The sequence below is a fragment of the Hibiscus syriacus genome, unplaced genomic scaffold (assembly GCF_006381635.1).
Source record: "Hibiscus syriacus cultivar Baekdansim isolate YM2019G1 unplaced genomic scaffold, ASM638163v2 tig00019141_pilon, whole genome shotgun sequence".
Classification (NCBI taxonomy): Eukaryota; Viridiplantae; Streptophyta; class Magnoliopsida; order Malvales; family Malvaceae; genus Hibiscus; species Hibiscus syriacus.
The window spans coordinates 113798-131637 of record NW_024062465.1 but is presented as its reverse complement, the minus strand read 5'-3'; the positions used below and the strand labels follow the sequence as shown (position 1 = coordinate 131637).

Sequence of the window (17840 nt, the reverse complement as noted above, 5' to 3'; positions counted from 1 at the left end):
AAACAAGTTCAAACAAGATGATATGCGTGAGAATGCAACGAAACTCTTGATGGATGCCCCAGCCGATTCTTGATCAGAAGGCCCCATTACACATTGAATGTCAATGCCTCTGAATCAATCAGATCTTGGACCTTGCGCTTCAATGCCCCCACAGTTATCAGTGATGTGCCTTGGACTTCAGACAGTGCTAACATCACGTCCATAGCTTTCAATTCTTTTTTTTGGTACGAAAGGGTGACTCAAAACTTTTATCACAAGATTATCCGTGAGTTACTCTCGGGATCTGTGATTAGTGCACATGTTGAGATGCAATGCATACCATGTAATGCACAATGTGTATATACTAATACAAATATGCACATGTAAATGCAAAACGAGTGTGCAAAATGCGAGTTACAAATGCAGCAAGGAATTGATTTCAAAATAATTTTTCCTAGAACAATTCCTGAAAAACTGACAATGTCTCGGTACATTGGGGAATGAAAATCTGGTCCACCTGTAAGTTGTCTAGCTCCTACAAGCATCTGGGTACTGCATCGTCTTCAAAGCTTCTACTTCATCTCATACTTTTAGAAGTCTCGAGCTGGCTCATCATCTGCAACTGTTGGCTTCAGCATTGAATCGTCTCGAGTCCAACTTGTTACCTCAACAGGCAGATGTTTGGCTCGTCTCCTTGGTAGGTGGATTCCCTCTTGACGCTGCTCGATCTACGTAGAGCATCTTAGAACTCCAACTGATCCCTGCGAAAGGCATTATTGTGGCATTATTTTTCAAGAACCTTCTAAATGACCAGTTATTTAAGGATCAATTCCTTTGAATGATATGTCATGTTTAGGAATGGCAACGGGATGGGTTTTGCTCTCCCGTCCCTGAAATAAAATCCCCATCCCCAAAATGAATCCTCGTCCCTGCCCCGTTCCCCGTTAGGTTTTTTATCGAGGCGCCCCATCGGGGATTTTTTTTGCCCCGTCCCCGAACCTGACCCAAAATATTGTACCCGAATCCGACCCAATCCCGAGAAAAACCTAGTAGTCGTAGTTTTCATAAAAAAATAGAAAAAACGATCACAAAAACTGGAAAATTAGCTTACATGATTTACAATTCAAACTACAATCACAAATTCAAATCCAATTCTAAATAATTATCTAAACTCCAAAATAAAACACATACATAATTAAATACAAACTTGTTCTGATATTCAAATCATACAACGAAGATGTATATGTAATATTAAGTCAAATAAAGTCATCCAAAATCGTCGTGCCACTTTTGTCACTTTCTTTGGTAGCTCCCTACATTGAGAAATTTATCAATAAATCAACCAAATTTTATTTTAATAATTAATATAAAAAATATAAAATATTATATATATATATATATATCATTTTCAATACGTTTAACATTTCACATTCATTATCATTAATTCTTATAATTTAACACCCTTATACATAACATATCATGCATTAACCAAGCAATACACCATTACATAAATCCTGTGATTTATTCCATATAACCAATCACATATACATATCATATTCAGTATACTTATTAAATCTCTTTATTAGCCCATATACACTGTTGAGAACTGAAGGTATGTGAGTACATTGAAGTTGTGCACTAATGCTGTCACCACAGCTCGTATAAGTCCCACTGAGTGGCATATGAAAATTTATCCCGAAGGACCACTGTATTATCCCGAAGGACCTATGAAACCCTCGACTCTTGGCATGCCAACTATACCTGTAGCTCTCGTATCATATAATATGGGTATTGTCATTTGTTCATTTCATATCACTTGTTCTTTCTCTTCTGTCAGATACCATATGTATGTGTAAACATCTATCTCATATCATTTAACATGTATCACAAGTACATGTAATCACGTATTACATGTAATCATGTAGATCATTTCATATGGTTATATCATTTCTCATTTATTCATATACGTATGTCATATCTTGTCTACCTATGTTCATATATATATATGTCACATATACTTTGAATCATTTTTTTTACATACTCATATAATCCTTTCCTATAGTTCATATTTTATTTTCACATATGGCATATCACATAAATCACATAGCACATATAAGCATATATCAGTTCATATAATCAAGTATACATACATTTCATGTCATTCACATCCTTATAATCAATATTCCATACACTATAACTATTGGAAATAGACTTATCACAAGTCTAATTCCTTATAATCCTATAAACTAAAATGCACTCATAAGAATCATAATCTGGAACTCACCTTAGCATTGCTTTGATTCAATCCTAATTCTTTTATTGTTCCGGAACTTGTTTAGGCTCAATATCTACATAAATATAATTTTTAAAACAATTATCAGAAGCCTAAACCTTAAACTTGATGTTAATACTTAAGCTATTTAATGAACCAAAATTCCAATTTTCCTTTAGGGGGAATCGATAACCCCCAGAGGGTATCTGTTCCCTCTGCATAATCTGAAATTTTTCGTTCAAGCCCAGAAATCACATTTTAAACACGAAAATTCCTCAATTCAACTTGAATACGTCATATTTCATCCCTTTCATATTCTTAACTTACTATACATGCTTAACTCATTTATATACATTTATCTCATCTTAAACCTCAAAATCCTCTCCTCTTTATGAACTTCAAGAATCATACCCAATTTTCAATATGTTCTAATTTCAATTCTATCACTTCATATCTCTTAATTAAACTGATGACAAGTCAAATTTAACTTCAAATTCAACTTATAAACTCTTTTCCGGAAATTAATTTAGAAACTCCTTCTCTTTAATCTTTCATAACTTCTTCATCTTTTGATTTTAAGATAACTTAAGCTTTCCTTAAGCTTAGTTATCATCTAATGATCAAAACTAACTCATAAAATCAACAAATAATTGATTAATCAGAAAACTCACCTTTGCCTTGGAGCCTTTACGGGAGGAGGAAGAAGAATGGAGAAGAGTTTGTAGATAACTCCCCCACTCCACGTGATTCATTCATATAAAAGGGAGAAAAATATCTTTCTTGCCAAATGACCATTTTGCCCTTTAATTCCTTTGATAATGACTAAAAACGTTCAGGAAATATTCCCAAATAAATCATTGAACTATTCAACTATTTTACTTTGACCAACAAATTCTGAAATATTTCAATTTGGTCACTAACCCGGTATTGAGGATGTTACAGGGAGGGCCATGCGACTTCTGGACATTATTCGAGCAATTCTTTTCCAATGCATTATTTGAAAAATTCAGCAAACGTAAATTTACAATAAATAAATTTTGTACTAGTTTTGTATATGATAGTTTCCTTAACCACTGTTTGTTACTTTTATTGTTTCATCTTTATAATCAATGGAAATATTAATTTTAGTATTAATCGTCGATCGATCGATGATATTCTTGATTTTTATTTTATTATAATGTATTTTTATTACTTTTATTGTTTTTACTTTTTTAATAATTCTATCTTTATGACATGTTTTTCTCTGTTTATATTGTCATTTTCTCTATTTTTGTGATATATTTTTTTGTCATTTGGTAGTTGTTTTTGTTTATCTTTTTTTCAGGGTTGAATTTGACATCACCACAAGATTAAAATGACCATTTTTTGTTATCATGTTGATATTTCCTCATTTGAATCCACATATTGAATTTATATATGCGATTTGCATTCGTGAATATTTTTTCATATCGCTCGACTCTAATTTACGGTTTATTAATTATCTTTCAATAGCTTAATCCTCTTTTGTGATTCGTTTACAGATGCGGTTCGATCTGTTCGTATATACATTTTATTCTAGTTTATTTGGTTAAGTTTTTAACTTTTTCCTTGTGTGATCTTAATTTGTTAGTTTTTTTGTGTTAATAATTATAGAAAAATATTCTTATTATATGTTTAATTTACGATAATAGTTATTAACCTTTATTGTAATATAAATATTTTTTTATTTTTAATAAAACTAGTCGCTTCTATAAAGAAAATAAACATAAAAAATTATTATAATTTTATAACACAAATTATTAATGTGATAAAGTTTATATAAATAAATACACAAATTATTAAAGAAGATATTCCAAAGAATTAACTCTGTCATTCTCTGTCTCTTTCTAGAAGAAAAACCATCGCAGAACCAATCCATTTACCAAGTATAAACTAAATTGCAAAATGCCAACTGTGCCATCAACTTAGTAGCCCAATGAAAACAAATCATCCCGTAATTAAACGGAAAAGTAAAGGGCAATAACTTAAAAAACGAGAAAGAGGATCACCGGGTCGCCCCATTTAGGTATCAAACCCGTAACTACAAAAACGGGTCTAATCTTCATTTCCCTTGCGGTCTTTGCCTTGGTAGTTTGACTCATCCAGTTTCTCTTAATAATCCAACAGTCTGGACGAAAATCTCGCCTAATACAGTTACCTTAGATTTTTCTTATTACCTGAGCTCTGTTTTAGCTTCAATGGCGGATATGGAGGGAGATTCTAGAGGAGTGCCGGAGAAGGAAGTTGATGATGCAGAAGAGATCAGGGTTACAAACGAGAATAATACTGATAAGGTCATGAATCATCATCAGAAGCAGCAGGAGGAGAAAAATAAGATGAAGAAGAATAAAAAGAAGAGAAGATCGTTGATTTTGCCGAGATTCGGATGCTTGAGAACGGAATCTATTGAAAACGGAGGTGTCGATATGGAAGTGCAGTTTCCGGGAGGGGTTAACGATCCTACTCATCTGGTTATTATGGTTAATGGCATCATTGGCAGGTTAATATCGGTTTTAATCGTTTCTGTTATTATTATGTATGTTTGAAAGTGCTTGATTGATATTTGTGCAGTGCTCAGAATTGGAGATTTGCGGCAAAACAGTTTTTGAAGAAGTATCCCGGGGATGTTATTGTTCACTGTGAGTTCCTCGATACTCCGTTCTTTTTTTACTTTTTAACCTGTGTATGCTAAACGATAGTTAATATCAAATCAATGATGTAATTATGTCTCCTTTTTCTTCTGAAAAAATTAAATTTTTTTACCTGTTTCGTGATTCTTCCCCAATACAACTCACTCCAATGCAAATTTGAATAAATTTAACCTGAGCTTAGGCTTTAGATCTATTAGAAGTTATAAGTAGATAGGTGTAACTAATGACTGTTCCACAAGATTCAAATTTTGATTGTTAATTCCTTAAGCGGTGTTATTTTCATATTTAATATCTTTCTAGATGATAGAGAATTGAGCGCAAGATCATTACCATTCATTAAATTAATATTTGTGATAATTATATTGTTGATGGGTTTCATCTTTCATGATGAAAATAATTACTGAATGGTTAATGACTTAATGTGCAATGCAGGCAGTGAGCGCAATTCTTCAACATTGACATTTGATGGTGTCGATGTAATGGGAGACAGATTAGCAGAGGAGGTATGTGTGCTATGAGTTCTTTTTATGTACCAAAGCTATCTCATTATCCATGATTGCAACTCAGATTATTTATCATTTTACAAGCTGCTGCCTACAGTTAGGATATAGTTACAGTTCTCCAGTTTGATATTGTCTGCACATCCTTTTTTACCATTAATTTTAATTCAGATTTGAGGCTGTTGTATCTTTTTTCAGGTAAAAAATGTCATAAGCCATCACCCAAGTGTTCAGAAGATTTCATTTGTTGGTCATTCATTAGGTGGCCTTATAGCAAGGTACGCCATTGCACGGCTTTATGAACGAGAACAAACTCAAGAAATTTCTCAAACAAATGGAGATTATGGAACTGACCATTTGGGAGATTCATGCCCCGAAGGGCAATCAAATTGCAAAATTGCTGGACTAGAGCCCATGAATTTCATTACTTTTGCAAGTCCACACCTTGGTTCTCTGTGGCATAAACAGGTAGTTCATCCATCTGAGCCTATGTAATTAATAGTTTCTTCGAAAATTATAAGATAGATTTCATTTCCACGCTATTTGATGATAAAATGCATAATTTTCAAGTTGAGTGAAGTCTTGAAATAAGTTCCGATGCAGACTACTGATTCATTTTTTGTGCGGGTATAAACATTGAACAATTAAGTCATTGACCGTTGAGTAAACAACAGTGTATGTTGTTATCATTTGCTCTCTACTATACAGGCTGATAATATTTTCCTGTTGTGGCTTTGCATTATTCAGGTTCCATTGTTCGGTGGCTCCCGTGCACTTGAAAAACTTGCTGCTCGAACATCATGGTTGTTTGGCAGAACTGGAAAACATTTGTTTTTGAAGGATGGAAAGAATGGAAAACCACCACTTCTTTTCCAGATGGTCAGTGATTGTGAAGATCTTAAATTTATGTGAGTTTTTGTAAGGTTCCTTTGTTAGTTTAAAGCATGTGAAATTAGATGGTAAATTACAGGCTTACAGTTTTATCTTTTCTTTGAACTGCAGCACTGCTCTGCAGTCCTTCAGGCGTCGTGTTGCATATGCAAATGCAGATTTTGACCGTATCCTTTATTTCAGTTGATTCTGCTGTTATGTTTTCTCTGCATCACTAATTCTTCAGAGAAGATTTAATGGTTTAACTAGATGTTTTAGGCTCTAGGACATGATTATTTCACATTGAAACTTTTCCCTCTGTTTAAGAATTTGACATGTTTTCTTAGATATTGTTGGGTGGAGTACCTCTTCCTTGCGGCGACGAAATGAGCTTCCAAAGGTAACCATCAAACATATTCGTGGAGGCTTTTAATTGTATCATCGGCTATGAACCTAATGCCAATTTGAATTTCCGTTCACATCAGATTAAACATCTTCCAAGAGGTGACAGATACCCACACATCATTAATTTAGAGGCAGCAAAAACAGCTGCACTTGATGAAGTCCCTTCTGAAGCCAAAATCAAAGGAGATGAGAAAATAAACATGGAAGGTTTATCTTTTAAATTAGTAATCAAATCCTTTAATGTACTTCCATTACCTTTGTTATTTTCGGTTATTGGCATCTTTCACTTTCCTAGAATTGGTCTGGTATATTTTCTTAATTGTCATGGAGAGCTTTAATAGAATTGTCGGCATCTTCCATTTCCTTTTCCCAATTTCACTCAGCAATGCATCTGGAATAATCAATGAAGATGTAGCTAGAATGGCATTAACTCTTAAGTCCATAAACAATGGGCTAGGATGTCATTCACTTAATATACCACTCTATTCAGTTTGAATTAGGATTAGAAAATTCAATCATGATATCATCATACAATTTTCAATATCTGAAAGTGTGTCAGAAATGAGTGTCTTGTGAAAAATGAAGAGTCGGAATGCCATAGCTTTTCAGGGTGTTTGACAATGATTACTCTGTACTTTCTCTTGTGCAGTGGATCACCTATAAGATTATTGCTAAATTGTCAAATATATGAATGTGTTTTCTTTTACCGTGATTTGGTTTATCGTTTATCATTGGGGCACACAATCATTTTGTTCATGGAATAAGATGAAATTTTCTCTTGATGACTGATGACATTATTTTTAACTCATCCATTACATATTTAATGCTACATATTGAGGATACTAGTTGAATAACTAGTTATTATCCGGTGGGCTCAATTTCACTTGTGTTTATCAATATTACAGAGGCAATGCTCAAAGGTTTAACAAAACTCAGCTGGGAACGGGTTGATGTTTACTTCAAAGGAAGCCGACAAAGACTTCTTGCACATAGTACCATTCAGGCAAGTCATTCTTTACAAACTCATTGCCTTGTGAATAGAATCTGATTTGGTTGACAACCTAACTGGTTGACCCGAGTCGAGTTTCATTCGGTTCGGATCAATTCAATTCCTTTTTCTTAATCTTTTAAATATCATTTTTCATAGTATTTTAAGGGTGTTTTCTTTTTCTTTCTAATCTAGATATAAAATAGTAACTCTGATAGATGCCGCTACCTAAGTGGTACTATTTTATCACCTTATGCTTTTTTTCAGGTTAAAAACTACTGGTCTTATTCGGATGGAGCTGACGTAGTCCAACACATGATTGACAATTTTCTCTTATAAGAGGTCCGGATTCGTTGTTTATTACTGTACTATAAAATTATTAAAACTGTGGGCGTGAGGTTGGGACGTATGAATTTTTTTAGTTCAATTGGCCTTGTATTAAAGTGGTGGTAGCCATTAATGCAAAGCAGAAGCAGGTCGAATACCCATTATGTCATGATTTAGAACATGTACATGTAAATTTACTATTGGCATATATTTATAGGTATTCCATTGTCGTAGCTGCCATATAAATGTGTTCAAAATGTTGTAACTATTAGATAGTTGAAAGGCTCAACCTGGTTTATTTTCAGTTAGAAAATAAGATGACTCCACGTATGTGGGCATTGGACTTTTGGTATGACACAGAGTTGTTTACAGTTAGAAAGACTAGAACGTCTTGTCGGTTGTGTTGGGCTTTAATGGAGAAACTATCAGTGTCAGAATTATTTTATATTTTTATACAATTTTATTGGTAATTAAAAGAAGGAAAATCTGTCTCATATTATCGGCTTTTTATTTTTCTACCAAAATATACTAACTTTTAAAATTAAATATCGTAATAGCATCTGATTATTAGGATGCGTTTGGTTCACGGAATGTAAGATTACTAATGGGAATAAAAGATTACCAGTGGGAGTAAAAGATTACCAGAGAATAGGATTACAAGGAATGTTGCATTATTGTGTTTGGTTGGTTTGACACGAATGTAAGATTATCATGTTTGGTTGAAAGAATAAAAGATTACTAGAATGTATATTTTATCAAATTGTTTTTGTTCTATATTTTTAACAAGTAAAATTTTAAATATTTAAATAAAAATTATTTATATAAAAATTCTATATGTTGATAATATATTACTTGAGTATTTAATTATATTATGTATTATTTTAATTTTAATTAATATTAAATTTTACATAATTTATGGTAAAAAATATTAAAAATATTACTGTGTTTATGATTTTTTTTAGAGATTTTCTCACTGGGGTAGTGTGTTGATGACAAAAAGCTTCGATCTTTGGAGGCTAATGCGTTCAAGGAGGCTACTTGTTTCCATCATGAATGAAGACAAAGTTAACAGATGAGATAACCATACATCTTTGGTTCTTATATCGTTTTCTATAAACCATGAAGTCCTGAAACTATGTCTTATATTTTAAATTCATCTCTGGATTTTAAAATATTTTAATTGTCTTAAAACTATCAACACCATTTCAATTAGGTCATTTTGTTAGCTTGAATATTAAATATTAACTTTGATTTAATGTAGAGCATAGTTAAAATACGTTGATCGAATTTTAAACACGTATACATGTGTTGCATGAACATAAAGGAAGCTCACTTTGTCCTAAAGTTTTACATCCAGAAAAACAATGCCTGAATAAGTGAAAGAAAACACAAAATCTATTCTTCATTAGCAACCTCCCATTCCAACATCGTCTGGACGGCAGTGCAGCGCGACGGATCTTTTCGCTAGATTGGTTCAAAAAAAGCGGTTAAAAGCTTAGCAAATTGTTTCCGTCGAATATCTCGACTATTGAAAATAGCATCGACAATCCATTGCCTTACCTGTTTCAATAAAGAGAAGTTTGAGTTTGTTCAGATAAGATAAAAACTGACGTTTTCCGGCAAAAACAAGTAGTCGAAATATAATGGAAATCCTGTGTCATTAGTCCATTAATGAGAAGAGATGCAGAGAGACGCAAACAGTCTGAAAAACAAGTTGAAAAGTTTTTCACCGGGAAATGACATTAAAGCTAGCATGAGCAGCATTTTCTATCCACACTTGACATTACAAAGCAATAAATGAACACTATTTAGCCAGCTCTTGGGGACAAGGGAACCGTTCATACAATATGAATGAGCTATTGACATTTATAACACAACATTGCAACATAAGGAACCATCAGTCAAATTCAAGAGGCAGATAACAAAAAAGGGCATGGTTCATTAAGACCAGCAGAAGTAATAAAAAAATAACAGTCTCAACAACATAACAGGTAGGGGGACAGCAGACGAATTGAATCAGACGGGCCAGTAATATTATCATGAGCAAAAGCCATTATGATTAAGCAAATTATATTAAGTTGTCTAAGAAATACAAAGGATATACATTTAGAGAGTACAAGTAAAACATCTTTTTTTTTTCATGCCCAAGGATACTCTAACAAGGATACTACTCACAGCGATGAATCCTCTTATTTAGAGATTGCATGTTACAGGGTCACTTTTGAACTATGGTGGCTTCATGATATAACTCTCTAGGTTCATTGATGCCCAATTTCTGTCCAGGAAAAATATGCCCTATTTCTTCCAACTTGGAATTGTCCAATAAAAAGTCTATAATCATTTCAAAGTTGTTTACATGAGCAATAAGTTAGGTCTTATGCATACTGCCCTGCGTACACAGACACTTAATAGTATGATTTAGGTAGTAACAATAATGTATACTACACTTCCGCCTCAACTTAAGTAATATAGGTTGGTGTTCTCAGCAGTATGAGATTCAAAAAATGCCTGCTCTTATTTTCCAATAGGAAAACAACAAATTTGTTAGCCAGGAGCAGATTTAATAGGGTTTGTCCACGTAAAACCACTCTTGATGAGAATATATATGCATATGGCTGGGTAAAAGATAATATTATTTTCTCAAAAAAATCAGAATTCGAACCGTTACAATTATATAGTGTCTATATGTGTTGTTAATTGACTAAGAAAAAATTCAGAACATATACTAACTTCTAAATTGTAATCACTCCAACTATTCAACATACATATATATGGCATTATAGCACTGGCAACAAGATGCCATTAAATTAGAGCAAGAATTAGCGCATAAAATAAGTATATATCAAGATCAAACACTGGCAATTTTGCTAGACAAAAACAGTTCCAAGGCTAGACAAAGCATTCTAAATGCAACTCATAAACAAAGCATTCTAAATGCAACTCTTAAATTTATCATTCTATCCAATTTTTAAGACAAGAGTAATCGTAACAACGAAAACATCATCAATTTATTCAAAGCATACAATGCAAAGCTTCGAATAATCCACATAATTCATATGAACCCAAAGAATTCAGCTCAATAAAAGCATTCTAAAACAGCAGATACAACCTAAAATTTCAAATAAAGCTGTACAGAAAAATCCAATTCCTAGCCAAAGAAATTATTTAGTTCAATAACAATATAATAGAGACCAACCTCAATCACCGAAAGTCCCAGCTTTTCAATTCCACATTTCAGCTTGAAAAAAAAAACCCAAATAAAAATATACCCACGTTTCGGCTCGTAAAGTAAGACTTGGAAACGATTCCTGCACACAAAATGAATAATCAAATTCAGTGTTCAAATCAATCTAAAAACTACAACATAGATTCATTCAATGCAAAATTCACATAGATAATTTCAACTTTAGAGTATGAGATCAAAGAACTAAATCAACAATTTAATCGAAAAGACGAATAAAATAAAAAATATCAAATCATTTACAGAAAAAATAAAGAACAACAATTTCATAATGATTTCGTATACATATACGAGATTGAATAAAAATGAAAGGGAAAAAAGGAAGAGACAAAAAGTAAGGAGAAATAAAAAAAAATTATTAGATTATAAAACAATAAATGAAATTTGAATAAAGGAAAAATGAAAGGGGAAACATACGAATTTGCGGAGGAGGGAGTCAGTGAAGGGAAACCATGGGGATAAGCAAACGTTGCGTGGGAAGAAGGGGATGAATCCCCATAGCCAGAACAAAGTGGTAAGAAGGTTATTTTAGACAATGGGGACGAGAATAATAAAATACCTGAGGAGATGGGGATAGATATTACCGGGAAAATAGGGGGAAAATCACTGTTGATATTAATTCATTCCTGGCATTTGGTAATGTTGTCATCCAAATATGGGTATATTTTTTTGGGAAAAAAACATTCCTCTTGGGAATAAATTATACCGTGAACCAAACGGGACCTTACGAATACATGAGACCTTACGAGAAACGTTAATTTTTTGAAATATATCGTCTGTAAACATTATTTTACACGTTGTATACAATTTCGAATGGAACTCATGAAACTGTTACCGTAATAAAGAATTTACTCGGTCTGTTATAAAGTCTTTACTAAAAATGTAATTAGAAATTTACTATCATCGTAGTCTTTTTAACTATATCAATTTTATTGTATTTTTTTTGTTATTTTCTCATGCGATTTGTATCATCTTATTGTTTTTATTACGCAACATATATCACTTATACTTAATATGCCTCTTTTTCTTGTAATAATAATAGGTTTTTTCTGTGCTCTTGGATTTCGACCTAATCTCCACGATCTCTCAATCTGAGACAATTTCTTTAAATACAGTTAAATGATCTATCAAAGATATGCCTTCAACCGAACAATAAAAATAAAGATATTGCTTCACATTTAACTTACTAGTTAGACTTTTTGACATGCATATTTGTTCTAGCTTCAACCATGATGCAACGACGCTCTTTTCCTTCAATATGTCATGTAGAATTTGGTCTAGAAAATCCTATAAAAAAAACACGGGCATAAGAGGAAACAAATTCAATATGTGAAAAAGAGTAATACAATAATGTTTGTAGAAACAACTTGACTTCTAACTCTAATCTAAAGTATTTATTTGTATGAATAGTTATTTGTATACAAAGAAACTTATTTAATAGAAATCTCAAAATATGTGTTCTAATATTAATTATCGTCAAAGAAAATAAGGTTCCTACTTTCAATCAAATTGGACTTTTTTTTTTTTACTTTTCTCAATTATATTAAACTTTTATCTTTATTGTCAAACTCTAACAACTCTATCAACAAAATAATAAAACCTTAAATTTGAATAAAAATCAAATCAAATGATATGATTAATATATAATGGGTGAATATTGGATATATTGACGGTGTATGTTTATACATCGTCAGTAAATCATACGATAGCACTTCATCAATAATAAATTCAAAGAAATTAATTTTAAAATTTCATAATAATATTATTATCTAATTTATTAATAGTAAATAAAATTATACACATCAATAAAATAAATATCAATTCATATATAATGTGTTAAACAACCTTTCATCTCGATGAAGCGATTGTGAAATGTGATTTTACGTTGTGTGGACCTAAGCCTTTATGTAGTTGAATACGCATACTTGTAAACGTAATGAACCACACACATTAATGTAATAAAGACAATTGCCATTTGCCAAGTGTCTTATTTTATTTATGCCGACATTTCTTCAGTGTTTTTCTCGCATTCACTCCTCATCTATCCCTTTCTCCCTCTTTGTTTCATTTCATAAGCCTTTGCGCTAACCATCTTCTCCACCACCATCTTCTGTTCTTACCGTTTCTTTGCACAAATATTTCCATCCGACTTTTTCTCCTCATATTCGGACAGATTAAGCCTTGTTTCTTGCTTCGGTTCGGAAATATATTCGAGGGTTCATCATGATAAAGCCATCAACTACTAGAAACCAGAGGTGTAAAGGCCTCAAGGTAAAGCACGTATGCACATCGATTTTTAAATGATTCATTGCTTCGGTTCGGAAATATATGTTCCATGCTTGCCCTTTGCATCTGGTTTCTGCATCAATTTGGAAACACTTGTGATGAGAATGGCATATTGGACTTGTCCAAAACGTAATACACATCGATTTTTAAATGATTCATTGCCTTTTTTTTAAATGATTTCGAGGACCTTTATGTCACATTATATTATTACGTAATACACATCGATTTTTAAATGACAATTAAATTTTTTACAGTAAAGTACATAAATGGTCCCCCAATTATAATTTTTTTGAGCCACTCGACGATTAAAAATTATAAAATAGACCCGAAGTTGCTTTGTTGAGTCTTTCGACTGTTAAAAGTTACAAATTGATCCTCCGATTATAGGAAGTTGCTTTGTTGAGTCTCTCGACTGTTAAAAGTTACAAAATTGTCCTCCGACTATAGGGAGTTACTTTGTTGAATCTCTTGACTATTAAAAGTTACAAAATAGTCACTTAATTATTCATTATATTCCAAACTCGTTAATTTCTGTTAAAATTAATGGCAGTCTGAGTTAGATGTTAACATACTATCTAAGATATAATAGCCGTTTGAGAATATGAGATTAAATTTTTCATATCTCAAGCAGTAGGTTAACATCTAGCTCATGCCGTCAATTTTTTAACTGAAAGGATGAGTTTGGAATATAATGAATAGTCGAGTGACCATTTTGTAACTTTTAATAGTCGAGGGGCTCAACAAAGCAACTCCCTATAGTCAGGGGACCATTTTGTAACTTTTAATAATCGGGAGACTTAATAAAGCAATATCCTATAGTCGCAGAACCATTTATGTACTTCACCCAAATTTTTAATGGTTATATTTGCTTTTGACATGATTAGCATATATCGATAATTTAGAGATAAAATTAGAATGTTCAAAATTTCGGGACAAATTTAGAATGATGATCATAATTTGAGGATGAAATTAGATTGTTCACAACTTTAAAGATCAATTGAAAATAAAAATCATAATTTGAGGATTAAATTTAAATGTTCAAAAAGTACGAATCAATTTAAAATGAGGATCATAATTTAAATATGGTGAAATTAACTCTAAATTAATTTGATTAATTATGATGGGTTAATATTTGGGTTGGATTTATATTTAATTTTTGGGTTGATAGTTGGGCTAGGATTTATTCTGACTTGGGTTGGGTTATGTTATGCTAGTATAATAATATTGGATTTGGTATAAAAATTACTGATTAAAAATCAAAATTATTCGGTTAAAAACTCCTAAATTGAAAGCAGAATTAATAAAAAAATGATTTATACAATTCAACTTTGTATAATATTGTTCTTTTTTAAATTAATCATTGGTATCCGATCTATTGACCAACTAATTCAGATCGGGTACTGTAGAGGCGAGGACGACACTCTCAATCCAGTTTGTTTCATTCGACAACATCATAGTTTGAATCCCTGACTTTCTTGAGGAATCAAATATCTCATCTCACTAGACCAACTTATGGTCAGTGAAAGTCTCCTTTTAACGTACACTTTTGCGTTATTCAATTATATTGATAGAAATTTGTTATTCATTTTAATTTCTAAACTTGAAAATAATTTTGTGTAGACACCCATTTTTTGATTGGGATTAAAATATATATTATATTTATTATTATATACTATAGTATGATTATTATTATTATTATTATTATTATTTTACAATATTTGCAGGCCCAATTACAAATACCAAGAGGCCCAACACCAGTGACCCAACAAGCAAACCCAAGCATCTCAAATGATAACCCAGTAGCTTTAGGGTTTTTGAAACCCTAATCCCCTAAACCAAATTCCAGCCGAGCCACCACCGAGCAAGCCGAACTGTCATCATCACCATGTTGGTCACCAAACAGCAAAATAAATAAAAGATATCAGCAAAGTCAAAAGCAAATCACCTAAATCATACCTAAACTTGTCATTTTCATACCAAACGCAAAGAAATTTCAGATGTATCCAAAGAGATTCAGTGAAGATATCAACCATAAAATACGCAGATGATTCGAAGTTGAGGAGGGGGGAGAACAAAAAAAACACTCATCAAGGAGAGAGATTCGAACGAAAACACTAAAAAAAAAGATTTGTGAGGAGAGGACTTATAGTGGAGGTTCAAAGCCATCGAGAAGCTTTGAAGCCAGTCGTGGAAGCTCGAAAGTTGTCGTGTTCTTCATTTCTTTCGAAGGTAATCCCTTAGATCTATGGTTTCGGGTTAAGTTTTAGACTAAGGGGAGGTTAGATTTGTTTTAAGGGTAAGGAGAGGAATATATCGGTAGCTTTTAGTCACCTCTGGACGTTGGCACTGTCGTGCTCCGCCGCTCACCACCGCGACCTCTGCCGTGGTTTCTTTTTCCGGTGAGGAGAAGTTGAGAGAAAACTTTTCTCTCTAAAACCAGAGAAAGAGAGGGAAATGTTAAAATGAGGGAGAAGAGTAAAGTTTAAACCGGTTTTAGATATTAAATATTTAGATCAAAACGGTGTAGTTTTAAGATCTCTTATTTCCGTGTTTTGTAAACTTTTAGGGCTAATTACAGTTTTAATCCTTGCTCTTTTATAATCCCATCCGTGTTTTCCATTTAGGGAAGAACTACACGTTTAGTCCCTGTTAATTTGTATCCATACCTTATATTCATTAAATGAAGTTTTCTTTATTTTATTTTGAGTTTTAATATTTCAGTTTTATATATTATAGTCCTTAGATCAATATTTTTGCATTTTTAATCTTGTCTCCATGCTTTACCCGAATTTAATTTCAATCCTAATTAGTAGTGTAATTAGTTTCTGCTTGTTTATACATTCGATTTTTAACTTTTTGTATGTTTCTTTTTAGTCCTAATTTATTTATTTTATAATTTTTGTTAATATCCGAATTTAGATATTATATTAATAAATAATTCATTTTAGTCAATATATATAATTATTATTTAATATTGTGATCTAAAAAATTTGTAATAGATTAATTGATTTCAATTTCAAAAGAAAAACGAAGTATATGGTGTAGATGCTTGATTTATCCGGATAATTCATTACCTACCCTAAATTATTCACCTACTTCAACCAAATTTTACCCACCCTAAATGTTATTATCCCACAGAAAATAAAAGGAGAAGCATGCAACCACTTTAAGGAGATTGATGAGGGGAGACTAACGTGGGGGGCCATCAAGAAAAAAGAAAACAAATTTGTTTGTAAAGGTCTCTCTCTTTCCTGGAGATGGAAGAAAAAAGAGGAAAAAGTCAATTAATCATACCTAAACTTATCAAAACTTCACCAAATGCAAGGAAATTAAGATGCAAAAGGACAAGTGGGATTCAGTGGAAATGAAATAAAGAAGGGGGCTCGTGGGAGGAGAGACCATAGACATAGAGGAGGCCAAAACGTGAGAGGCAGGAGAAAAAAAAATAGAAAACAACACTTCTCGTAATCTGTCGGATTCTCGCCGGAGATCAGGATCTCCGATCAATATTCCGAACGGTCAAAAGTTGCGGAAGGCCATCACGAACAACATATTGAAAAATCAGGATGATCAGACGGTGGACGGTGACGAATCGGAGAAAACAAATCCGGGTGGTTTTTAGCCTCTTTCCGGTGATCGAAATATTTGATCAATATTCCGAACGGTCAAAAGTTGCGGAAGGCCATCACGAACAACATATTGAAAAATCAGAACGATCGGACGGTGGACGGTGACGGATCGGAGAAAATAAATCCAGACGGTTTTTAGCCTCTTGCCGGTGATCGGAATCTGCGATCAATATTCCGACGGTGAAAAGTTGCGCGATTCCAACACAAACAACCTATTGAAAAATCAGGACAATCGGACGGTGGATGACGGAAGATCAAAGAAAATACATCCGGACGGTTATCTTTGTACATTTCCTGATTTTCACACTTTAATTTCTGTTATTTTATTTTAACCTTTTATTTTCTGTTTTTACCATTTTAATCCTTAAGGTTCATGTTTTGCGCTTGGTTCATTTTCCATATGAGTCATTTTCATTTGCAGCTTAATACATTTTAGTCCTTAAATAGGTGTTTTTGTGTTTCTGATTTCGTCTCCATATTTTACGCGTATTCAATTTTAGTCCTGAGTGGTATTGTATTTAACTTCTGTTCTTTATACATTGAACTGTTAATTTTCGCATGTTTCATTTTAGTCCCTAGGTCGAAGTTTGCATGTTTTAAATTCTGTCTATTTATTTTATGGTTCATTTAATTTTCGTCCTAGTGTTGATTTGTTTATTTTCTGTTGTTTAGAT

At 32.5% G+C, this 17840-nt stretch overlaps 1 protein-coding gene across 1 annotated transcript; it reads left to right on the top strand.

The window, feature by feature from the left end:
- Nucleotides 1-4380: 4380 nt before the first annotated feature.
- Nucleotides 4381-8239, top strand: LOC120209548. Its single transcript, XM_039208528.1, has 10 exons — nucleotides 4381-4769; nucleotides 4841-4908; nucleotides 5353-5423; nucleotides 5619-5888; nucleotides 6168-6328; nucleotides 6423-6478; nucleotides 6638-6690; nucleotides 6776-6902; nucleotides 7601-7698; nucleotides 7951-8239. The coding sequence occupies exons 1-10, from the start codon at nucleotides 4468-4470 to the stop codon at nucleotides 8020-8022; spliced, it is 1278 nt and encodes a 425-aa protein (XP_039064459.1). The 5' UTR covers nucleotides 4381-4467; the 3' UTR covers nucleotides 8023-8239.
- Nucleotides 8240-17840: the final 9601 nt, after the last annotated feature.

Excerpts from the sequence above, each read along its gene's own strand:
- LOC120209548 (XM_039208528.1), top strand. The coding sequence starts at position 4,468 with ATGGCGGATATGGAGGGAGATTCTAGAGGAGTGCCGGAGAAGGAAGTT. Across the intron at positions 6,479-6,637 it reads TGCAAATGCAGATTTTGACC|ATATTGTTGGGTGGAGTACC; the intron begins GTATCCTTTATT and ends ATGTTTTCTTAG. Across the intron at positions 7,699-7,950 it reads TTGCACATAGTACCATTCAG|GTTAAAAACTACTGGTCTTA; the intron begins GCAAGTCATTCT and ends GCTTTTTTTCAG.